Source organism: Engystomops pustulosus, chromosome 3 (assembly GCF_040894005.1).
Source record: "Engystomops pustulosus chromosome 3, aEngPut4.maternal, whole genome shotgun sequence".
In the NCBI taxonomy this organism is placed as follows: Eukaryota; Metazoa; Chordata; class Amphibia; order Anura; family Leptodactylidae; genus Engystomops; species Engystomops pustulosus.
In genome coordinates this window covers 194,659,254-194,671,608 of record NC_092413.1, presented here as the reverse complement: position 1 = coordinate 194,671,608, position 12,355 = coordinate 194,659,254, and the positions used below count along the sequence as shown (strand labels likewise).

General features: G+C 37.8%; 1 protein-coding gene across 1 annotated transcript in view; it reads right to left on the bottom strand.

Annotated features, from left to right (window-relative positions):
- Positions 1-12,355, bottom strand: part of SNTG2 (syntrophin gamma 2) — a 285,995-nt gene that overhangs the window by 87,894 nt on the left and 185,746 nt on the right. Inside the window, exons 7-9 of the mRNA XM_072143485.1 lie at positions 5,750-5,837; positions 3,930-4,021; positions 966-1,093 (exon numbers count right to left, since the gene is read on the bottom strand). Of these exons, the coding sequence (XP_071999586.1) occupies positions 966-1,093; positions 3,930-4,021; positions 5,750-5,837 (308 nt within the window). The remainder of the gene's footprint in view (positions 1-965; positions 1,094-3,929; positions 4,022-5,749; positions 5,838-12,355) is intronic.

Sequence of the window (12,355 nt, the reverse complement as noted above, 5' to 3'; positions counted from 1 at the left end):
TACTGATTTTTTTTTTTTTTTTATTATGGACAATTAAACCCCTTCAGGACCAGAACATTTTTCATTTTTAGATTTCCGTTTTTTCAACTTTCTGCATATCAAAAGGCATCACTTTTATTTTTTCAATTTACAGAGCCATATTGTCTGTGTGGTCCTAATGGTCCTAATGGCATTATCTAACATCCCAGAATAGGTGGAAGAGGTTAGGCCAAAATTTTTTTAAAAAAAGTTGATTCCAATTTTTTGCACTGCAAGACATGTTGATCAAGACATGTTTTGTGCATGTTTTACCTTTTTTTTCTATTTTTCTATTCTAAGAAAGTATTTAAGAAATTATCTTATTTTTGGATTTTAAAACCATGAAGAATGGTTTGGTCCCTGACGTCACAAGCTCTATGCACTGTGGATGGGTGGGACCTCGGTGAGGTGGCATCATTAGCATCAATTTTATAACTCTTTATTGCCGGCATATAATCACGGCATATAAAGTTATAATAAAAAAAGACCTGAGAAGAATAAGTCTTCAAGAAGTTATTATAAAAGAAGACCTGAGAAGAATAAGTCCTAAAGAAGTTATAATAAAAGAAGTCCGGAGAAAAATAAGTTCTCAAGAAGTTATAATAAAAGAAGACCTGAGAAGTATAGTTCCTCAAGAAGTTATAATAAAAGAAGACCTGAGAAGAATACGTAAGTCCTCAAGAAGTTATAATAAAAGAAGACCTGAGAAGTATAGTTCCTCAAGAACTTCTTAGTAGGACACGTACCAGCAGTAAAAATGATGGTAGATGTCCTTTAAATGCCACCACTGAATATTGCCAGTTCCTCCCTCAAAGATCCAACTTTATATACTTGGAAATAGCATAAGTAGAGCTACATTAAGTTCATTGAGAGTTATGAACTAATAGATGCACATCTCAGACAGGAATGACGTCTCTGAAGTTGTACAATGATACAGTAATACAAACCTTAACTTTACGGTTGAAGCCTTAAACCTAGAAATTCGAGCCAGTAGTAAAGGAACTGAAAGCTCATCTATCCATCTCTTCTCATATTTGGGTTCTTGAATTGTAGGTGAGGAAGGTGAGGAAGGGGCCTAAGGGTGGAGAGTTAATGAAAATGAATATACAAAAGAAACCAATGACAAAATATCAATAAACGAATTGAATATAAATGTGAATGTTATATAATGGAATTGATATTTGAAACGTGTACAGTACCATACTCCAATCTACCAGTGAAATCTACATTATAATTTTGTAATATACTGTCACCAATCTGGTTCTCATTATAGGCATTATGGGAAAACTATGCAAATTAGCTCCCAGACAGAAGGAAGAAATATTTCTCTCTAGTGCCTCCTATAGGCCAATACATTGTAAACTAATGTCCAACCTATAGAAGAATCTTCCAACATCAAAGCCAAATTGGTCATATTAAACACCCCTCTATATATGAGAGATATCCTTGAGGCAAGTACTGGATTGGATTGATATATGCCATCTACACAGTTGCCCAATTTGGGCTTCAGAATAAGATTCAGATTGTGGACTTTACATCACAAAATAAAGCAGAACCTTACAAGGTTTTAGTTTCTGAATGATCACAGACTGTAACGAGAGCTACAGAGTAATGAGCAATTATCAGTCACATCATATTGTTCCTTGGGCTGGAAACACCATTTGTTATGGATGGGCTTTGTAGTTAATGGTGGCCTAATCCAACAGCTAGCTGAACGCTTCATGATGATCCATTGGAGAGGATGGTGATATTGGGTTTACAAGTATAATAGCAAAGGCCCAACCATGTTAAAAGGAGAAAATGAGAACAAAATGAAATTTAAAGGGGTTTTCCAAGAGATAGAAAAAACTGAGCAATATGACAGGGGGCGGAGTTTGAAACAGCTTTAAAAAATAAAAAAATGTACTCCCCTCCTCGGTCCCTCCTGGTGCCTCCAGGGGCATGGAAGCTGCACACAGACCAGCTTTGCTTGCCCGTCCCCTATCCCTTCCCCATCCCCTGTATCAGGCACTGGGATAAGGAAATGGTTGGGCATGGCCATGCAGCCGGAAGGATTCTCTGTAGAGAAATAGGGGCATGGCTCAGAGAGACCATGGAACACCTGGAGGGACCGAGGAGGTGAGTAAGGCCACATCTCTCAGTTTTATCTCTTGAACAACCCCTGTAAGTTTCATTTTGAAAAATGAAGTCAAAGGTCTGAGAAAAAGACAAATCCTGATATGTTATAGATGAATTCAGTCACCGGAGTCTGTAGGCTGGAGAGAGTAACGCTAAGCGCTGAGACTGAAAGGTCACACACATCATCCAACTCCGTAGCTAATAAAATATTGCGGATGAGAACTATGTTTCAAATAGATGAATAAAATGGATTTAATTAAAAAATGTAATCTTATATAAGAGCGGAAAATGCAGCAAATTCAAGTGAATTACAATTAGTCTACGGATATCCATACATACAGTGTAAAAGATATATTACAATTTGACAATTTTGTTAATCGTGACATAAAGATACAAAACACTCCAAGGACTTTCTCTCTGCAGTATTTTACACAGTGTTAATGGATTTCTTACTATTGTTTGTTATTCCTCTAAATGGAACACTCCTTATACTAGTATGTTATATTTTATATAGGCTATGAATAGAGCTTTCTTCTGTATCATAGGAGGTGAAGGTGTTATTTTTCTCACTCTGCAGTGGGTCACCCACCCTCCATGGTCAAGCAAATCTCAAAAAATTATGCATTCTGTGGAAGGAATGAAATTAAACCAGGAGCGGCTTCTGAATATGAGCAAAAAATAGCTAAGATATTCAGGTTTGGGTGAATTACGTCTAAGATACTGCATATGTACACATGACCAGGAAAATTGAGAAGGTATAAGATTTTAGATGGTGTTGTCCAAGAATTGAAGAACAGGTCTTCCATACTTGAATGTTGGGGGCAACACCCAACTCTTCAGCAATGTATCTGTCACCCAGCAGCACTGGTGTAGAATTCTACGCCTAGCTCTGCCTAGAAAGTGCCGAGCACAACCCCCTTCAAACCCCTCCATGCCCATTTAGCACAGAGGTGGCGTAAATGGGAAAATTATCCCAATTTCTTGCAATTTCAGGATTTGTACACCATAAAACTGATGTACAACTCCTGATAAATATCCCACAATATCATAATTATCTAAGTGGAAAACGGTTCTAATTGCTCATGTCAACCAATCCCACCTCAGCTTTAATTTTTTACCCTGATGTGGGAAAGTGAAATCTGAGCTCTGAGTGGTTACCATGTACAACTAGAACAGTTTTGTTCTCAGATAGTTGTGATACATTTCTCCCATTGAGAGACACAGTTTTATTTACAGTTAACACCACTACACAGTGGTGGAGCACACAGTGGAACAGTCATGGTGCTAGTCTCGAAGGTTGCCCAAAGGAAACACTTCAACCTACAATATATCACCTCTCACGTGGAAGTCATATAAGAGATTTTGCATAAGCTGTGGTGTACCAGCTATGTAGTAAGTTGAGCCTCTCGCTTCAGGCAGCTTCACCTGCATCAAGGTGGGGGGCAGCATAAGGGGTGCAGTCACCTGCTACAAATCATGTCCTGACACTTAAAAATAGTGTCTCTTCACACCCACTGCCAATACTGTATGGAGTACCCACCTACTTAAACAAAGAACTGATATATTTCTACTACGTGGGGTGCAGTGGGGCGCCATTATATAGCAGCATAGAGTCTAGTTTCCCATCTGTGCATAAGGGCCCAGGAGTTTTAAATACCTTTATCTTGGACAATACAGATGTTTAATCCCCTCTTACGAAAATGTTGGTTTAATCTGGTTGAGAAACCACTTACTACATCAATGCATTATTGTGAAACATTGCTAAAAACTTGCACAGTAAATGTGTGACTTACTGTGTTAGATGTAGTTCCATTCAAATGTAAACCACTGTCAAACAGAGGAGATGACGTCCCACTGCTGTGATCACTGGGCGGGTCCGGGGAACCTAAAAATAGTAGATCAAAATGTAAGAGAAAAAAAAAAGTACAAAAAATCCTATTTAAAAAAAATCTTAACATTGCATCATACCACAAAGAATTTATTAAGAATACTATTCAATATATTATTTAAGCATATCACATGAATACCATAAATACCGAAAAAAAAAATTAATACCGAAAAAAATGAGGAACAACAGCTTTAATTTTATGTTTTTTGTATATTAGAGAATCATTTAAAAAGTGTGTAAAAAATGTAAAGTAATTGTATTGCTTCCATAGGAAATAAGAGGTCAATTAACAGCCAAGTGCTGGTAATCAAATTACGAAATTTTGATTCACTTATTATCAGCAAGTGTGACCTCCTCTGTTATAGCAGAAGTTTTTGCAGTTTAGTGGTCTAGAGCTTTTAGGCATATGTCATTAAATTTCAAGGAGGGTAGATATCAGCAATGATCTGGAGAGGCATTTATTGCTACCCATTGATCTAGGGAGGGTTATAAGGCCATTTCCAAACAATTTGATGGCCATTATTTTAAAGTGATAATATAAGACAGTCAACAATTTTCCTAGGAGTGGAGATCCAAGAAAAAATACCCTAAGATCAGATAATACGTCCCAAAGTCAAACCGTGCAATTGCAAACACTCTACTACCTACAGTTTACATGTTAAATGTTGAAGGACAGTACAATTTGAAGATGTATGGCTTGTTTGGATGGGTTGTCAGGATAACCACAAGAAGTTTTTTTTGAACAGTGGAAATGGAGGTGGAAATGTGCAGCCACAATAGACTGTGCCAGGTTTCATAAAAAAGAAAACTCCGTATATAAGTAAAAACACCCCATATCAGTTATCCAACACAGTGGGATAGAATTGGGTTTGCAGCCAAAGGAACTGGTTCATTGAGTGGACCATATACTTCTCTGTATATCAAAGTCTTCTAGAGTCAAATGTAAGGTCATCTAAGAGATTTGTGCACACAAATGCTCATAAAACAATGAACTGAAAAATGTGCCAAAGCTCCTCCAGAACCATGTGAGGGACTGGTCATAGATAAAACAATGACTTTAGCTTATTGTTGTAAATGCTGGTTCTACAAACTATTGATTCATGGGGGAAATTAGTTTTAAAACAATGGCTTTTCCATTTGAGATTTATTTTTGGTAAAAAAATAACAAATCTGTTGTGTGTGGACCTGAGATTTTTTTTTCACTCTATCCTGATACTGTGATACCATACAATTCAAATATGTTGCACTTGTCAGTCATTCAACTTTGTAAATCTGTCTTTGCTTATCTTTTACAATTTCCTAATGTTAGATTTTTCGTTTCAAAATGTTGGACAAACTTTTTGAAAAAAAAAAGATACATTTTTGCTGATAAGAATTGTGTTTGTAGAAAAATTACTTTTCACCGACACCTCGTTAACCGCTTTTCTCAGTGGTGTACAAATTGAAAATATACTTTAATTCTGACTGCAGACTGTAAAATTGTAATCAAATGACATCTAATGGCAAAATAAAATCCATGTGTATCTGTACGGAAAATGATCCCGCTGTGACAGCAGGACAAGATCCAGGGGAAGGAAGATGAAGACAGATAACAGCAGAAGTAAATATCAAAGTCAGCCATTGTAATCTATCAGCCAAACTTGATATAGGGTAACAGTGTGACAAATCTTCTCTGCTCAATTACCAAAAAATAAAAAGTTGTAGAAGTTTTTGAAGTTTTCTTACCTAGTGGGAGCTTGAGAAATGAAGGTGCTTCCTTGAAGTAGTAAACAGTGATGGTGACTTCATCTCCAGCGTTCCTCAGTAAATGAACCTGGTGTGAATTCAACAAACATGAAAGACAAGTGAAGCCCCACGGACTGAAATATACGCTTCATAGTCTGAAATGTTTTCCACTGAAGTTTGGTATGTACAGTCCCAGCATTTTAATGTAATGTCTGTACCATAAAAAGCTGTTTCACAGATATTTGTCTTCAATATTCAAAGTATAACTAAACACTGTTGCATTATGGGTGTTATTGGTTGTGTAGGGCCTAGGACCTGCTATGCTATGTTGAAAGAAGACTTCTCATTTCTTCAAAAGGTCTACTTTAACAAAGTTATCGTGGAGCACTTTAGCACATGCCCATTCCTAACACTTATCTAAAATTGTGTCCGATTTTAGAGAGAGTGTTTAAAACAAATAAAGCTAAACTCACCTATCGTCACAGCTTCCAGTGTTCACTCCTGGTCCTCCCTGCCACGATTTGCTTACATCAAGGAACTGTCTGTAGACACACATCTCTGTGGCAGCCAGTCTCTAGTCTAAGCTTCTTGTATTGTATTATTTTTTTTTTTTAGCTATAAATTCTGTACAATTCCATTTTACTAACAACATAGACCAAAGCCCAATGAGGAGTCAGACATCAGAGCATTAAGTCCAACCAATTTTTTTAGAACTACAGGCAGTGCTCGGGTTACGTAGGTTTGTTCTTAAGTTGAATTTGTATGTAAGTCAGAACTGTATATTTTATAATTGTAACCCCAGCCAAATAATATTTGGTCTCTGTGACAATGTGATTTTAAAAATGTTGGGTTGTTAGAAGAACCAGGATTAACAATAAATCTTAATTACAGACACCATTGATAACTGTTACAGCTGTTTTTAGTAGCCTAAAGTACAGTAAATTACCAATTACCAGAGGTCCATTTGTAACTAGGGTTCGTCTGTAAGTCTGGTGTTCTTAAGTAGGGGACCGCCTGTATACCGGTCACAGGCCTAGGTATAAAAGATCTTTGGAGAGATCCCTGTAGTAACAATTCAGATATTTGTACATTGTAATGAAGTCTCCCCTCAGCCGTCTGTTGATTAAGCCTAAAGCCCCTCAGGTTCATTTGCAAATTTTTTTTGGTAAAAAAAAGGGCATTAGAAGCTAAAAAAGAAGGATTACTGCCAGAGGGGGCACACGCCTGCATGCAACTATGCTTGGTGTATAATGCTGGTGGTAGATTGCCTTCAAAGGGAACCTGTCACCACATTTTTCACAAATGCAGCTAGTAGCAGGTTCCCATAGAGTCCTAGTAACTAACTGATAGCCTTCTTTTAGCTAAAAATTGTTCACCTCAGGTTCCCATATATTCAACTTTATAAATTTTCCTGTCATCCAATGATGTCTATAGTGAGTCGAAGTGGGCATGGCTTCCTCAGGATGAATCCAGCAGCTCACCCCCATGCTTTTAGAAATCCAAAGAGGAAATCAGGGGGCACTATCACTTAATCTGTGTCTTCTGTCAGGGTATGTATTAAAAAATAACCGTGACCAAACAGTAAAGCATTCGGTTGTTCCTAGCACCCAGCAGCACAAGACATTCGGCAAAACTTGATAAAGAAAAAAAAAGAACACGGCACTTACTGATAAAAAGCAGTCCATTTTATTTTGTTCAGCAGTAAAAAAAGTAAGACTTGAGAAAATGCCCTGAATGGCACAAAACAGTTGTCGCTGAAAACCCCCTGTCCTATCCCTGTTCTACCCGATGATTTTTTACTGCTGAACAAAATAAAATGGACTGCTTTTATCAGTGAGTGCCGTACCTTTTTTGTTCTTTATGAAGTCATCCCCATGCTTTCTCTGCATGCAGCAGTAATGTCATGTGACCAGGGTGAACTCATCACAGGTCCTTTAGCCTTCTAACATTAGCAAACTGTACAGCAAGCATGTATCTCATGAATAAAAAAAATATGTCAGTTGAAATCACAGCAGCCTGTTTGGAGAGGAGTAGAAGTCCATGCAGGCATGCAGTGATTTTTTATATGGTCAGATACATGCATGGGGTACAGTTTGCTAATGTTTAGAGGCTAAAGGACCTGTGATGAGTTCACCCTGGTCCCATGACATCAGGCCATGGCTCTCAACTCACTCTATAGATCTCTGTATACCAGGCAAATTTATAACTCTGATTTTATGGGGATGTGAGGGAAACAATTTTTAGCTAAAAGAAGGGGGTCAGATAGTTACTAAGGCTCTATAGGATCTTGCCACTGGCTGTTTTGTGTAAAAGGTTCCCTTTCAGGATGACATTTCAACTCATGTGGCTTCTACCTCTGAAATGCAACATTTTTTGCTAAATCGTTCTCTACCATCTTAATCACTTAATCTGTGTCTTCTGTCAGGGTATGTATTAAAAAATAACCGTGACCAAACAGTAAAGCATTCGGTTGTTCCTAGCACCTGGCAGCACAAGACATTCGGCAAAACTTGATAAAGAAAAAAAAAGAACACGGCACTTACCGATAAAAAGCAGTCCATTTTATTTTGTTCAGCAGTAAAAAAAGTAAGACTTGAGAAAATGCCCTGAATGGCACAAAACAGTTGTCGCTGGAAACCCCCTGTCCTATCCCTTTTCTACCCGATGATTTTTTACTGCTGAACAAAATAAAATGGACTGCTTTTATCGGTAAGTGCCGTACCTTTTTTCTTCTTTATGAAGTCATCCCCATGCTTTCTCTGCATGCAGCAGTAATGTCATGTGACCAGGGTGAACTCATCACAGGTCCTTTAGCCTTCTAACATTAGCAAACTGTACACCAAGCATGTATCTCATGAATAAAAAAAATATGTCAGTTGAAATCACAGCAGCCTGTTTGGAGAGGAGTAGAAGTCCATGCAGGCATGCAGCTATTTTTTTATATGGTCAGATACATGCATGGGGTACAGTTTGCTAATGTTTAGAGGCTAAAGGACCTGTGATGAGTTCACCCTGGTCCCATGACATCAGGCCATGGCTCTCAACTCACTCTATAGATTCCTGTATACCAGACAAATTTATAACTCTGATTTTATGGGGATGTGAGGGAAACAATTTTTAGCTAAAAGAAGGGGGTCAGATAGTTACTAAGGCTCTATAGGATCTTGCCACTGGCTGTTTTGTGTAAAAGGTTCCCTTTCAGGATGACATTTCAACTCATGTGGCTTCTACCTCTGAAATGCAACATTTTTTGCTAAATCGTTCTCTACCATCTTAATCTAGCTCTCGATTACTGGCCTTTAATAGCCCAATTACCATGAAAGAAATTATAAGTACAATCATACCCCTGCCTACAGAAAAAGCCGCAGGCCCAGACGGTTCACAAACACATATTATTAAACATTTTCTCATGCTATTACCGCTATGTTCCGACAAGCTATTAGCACTGGTACTTTCCTCAAAGAAAACCAATCAGTAGTCATAATAATCCTCCCAAAACCGGGCAATTCTATCTATGTTTGTCAGAATTTCTGACAACTATGCTCATCAGAATTTCTGACATTTATGATTTTTGAATAGTGTTCTTAAAATCTTAACCAAACTCATTGCTACCAGATTTGACACATTTCTGCCATCATCAATAAATATAGATCAAGTAACTTTTGTTAAAAATCACCCCTAATTAATCCTTAAGAGAGGTAGAATTATTGCATCATACTGAATCCTGTAAAATCTCCGCAGTGCTCCTAGCATTAGATAGCAAGAAGGTGTTTGACCGCATTAATTGGTCATTTGCCTTCTCGGCTCTCACTACAATGGTGATATTTAAAGGTGAAATTTTTAAAGCTATTTCTAAAAGTCTGGGTGTCACACGTTTGTTACTTCTCCAAGACCTTCCTTTACCTTCATGCCTTTTTCTGAGGTTTGCTCTAAATTTAAAACCCCAACAACCTTGCTGTTTCAATGCTCCCTGCTCCCAATGTCAACACTTTTTCAAGCATCACAGCTTTGGAGATTTGACCTACAGTGCTACCATAACTCATTTATTTACACAAGCGAAGGTTGTAGGCCTAAAGCAGTTCTTCAACATTCTTAACAAACATTTTACTTACACCACAACCTTCCCTATCCGAGTTTGGGAAAATATCCTATCAGCCTGATGACTGATGAGGCTGCATCCAAATCTACATATCAGGGGTACTATACCCCTGACTGCTTACATAAGGCTTACCCTTTAACCTCAGCTTCATGCTGGCGTAATCGTGGATGCTTGCGAAATATTCTATACACGTTGTGTGACTGCCCAGCTATACAGCCCTTTTGGTCCTTTATCTGCTCCTTAGTTTCAGACCTCACAAAAACTTTGGTTCCCAACTCATCAGTTCTATTATTTCTGGACGTATCTATGATTTAATAGAAATACGTGGTACCTTTCATGTAATGTTTTCACTTTGGCTAAACTATGTGACGCTGGACCTCCTTGAAAAAGGTGACAAATTCCATAAATACTACATATATCTACAAGTAAATTATAGCTCTCGGCTTAGGACAGATTCATTCATTTAAAAAAAAATTGGAATCCCTAGGTGAAACTTAACTTATTCTTGTCTCCCTGATTGGACTAACATATAGTGACTCAAAAAACCCTCTTCTTCAACAGCCAAGAATCTATTTACCCCCATATACATCACTTCACATAAGTGTTACCGTTATGTTTCATCATATCAATGGCCACATCCACAGACAATGCAATCATCACACACACACAGTTGTGTTAGCTATGTTTGACCTGACACTGGACTTTATACTGTTTTTTGAAGGCCGGACTGATCCCTCATGATATGACATGTGGCTAGCCTTCTGATTTAGCCCTTTTTATGGATGACTCAACTGTATTTGTATCTACCGTGATATATGATGAATGTGATTGTGTCACTGCTCAGCCTTATATATTATTCTCTCTTCCTTCTGTTCCTTTTTTGTCATTTTGTTGACTATGTTGTAACCTAAACTTCTAATTAAAATGTAAGATGTACATCTTATAAAGAAGGTAGGAGGATAGCGACTAATGTGTTTCGAACTATCACAATCCAATTCTTAGCCACAAAGAACTATGGTTGCAATTAGAGACCAGCGAACCCAACGTTTTTGTTTGGGTTCAGGGATCGGCTGTGCCCCACGCAACCCCTTCATATTGACAGATTAGCTGCCGTACAGCCAATCCGGCAAATTCTCTAGCTGATAACCTTGGCTGCGATTTGCCAAGGGAACCTAAACCTGAACAGAAACTCTGCATCTGCTTATCTCTAATTGTAATAAGACATAAAGCATAAAACATATTGGTGCCTATCCCCCCCCACTTTTTATGAAATGTACATCTTCTATTTTTTATAGGATGGAATAAAATATCTGACTTTTTATGCACTTTCAAATGCTATAGAAACCACTTTTTTTTCGGACTTTATATCCTTCCCTTTCCTAGTGATCTTGGTCATTAATTGAATTGCTTATTGGCATCCCCATTCTTACAATTTGGAAGCTTATCATACTTTTCAACCTTTCCAGGACCAAGACAGTCTATAAGGGCAAGTATAGAATTCATAGAGTCTCAATGTAATTTAATTCCACCCCTGAAATGGAATATACTATAAATAACTGCATTTTTAATAAGTCATCCCTTTCCCTGGCACGGGGGCTGCCATCACTCAGTTAATCAGTGCATTCAACTCCGTTTTTCCTGAATGGTCACACCACTTAAGCACTGTATGTTTCCATGCTAATTATTATGTTAATAAGGCCTTCAAACTGCATTTAATTATCAGGAATTGAACATGTACCATTAACTAATCAGGGGAAATCATATCCTATGCCTCAGATTATGTAGAGGAACCAATATATTATGACTAGTTAATTAAAATGTTAAAACAGGAAGCCACTCCGCTGTTCTCTACGAAGACTAAACTGCAGGCCAACAACAGCAAAAACAATCTGACGTCAGATATTCAATTATTTCATATAATTAAAAGGCTCTGGTTAATGCTTTATCCAATCCAATCTGTAATAAGGATGTTATTTTGGCAAAAAAAATTAATAATTTGCATTTAATTTACAGCCAACGGCACAGTATTTGTCAAGAATAGTCAAAAACGAAAACACTTGAGCAAATATTTCGGTGCTCCATTGCAAAATCCCTGTGTGAGGTCTCACATTACACTGTTGGGTTTACAGGGTTGTTCTTGAAATAGAAAAGTGAAAAGGCTTACAGCAAAGCTTCCCTTACAACGCAAAGGGATCTGTCACAGTTAGGATTTTGCTTCACTCTCAAAACTATTTGCTGTCCCCATAACCATCTCCAGGACTTCTTCTGCTTATCCCCCATACTCTGGAACTCATTCCCAAAATGTGTCAGACAGATCCCATCTTCCAAACCTTTAAAAATAAACCTGAAAAACCACCTGTTTATAGTTGCCTAAAACACGCAAGGGATCAGCTGATGCACTGACAATGCACTTCACCCAATCTATGAGAGAACCCCTGTATCGCTCTGTCCCTGTCCTTACTTGTCCAGACATGTCTTATTCTGGAGGACATAGGGTGATTTCAGAA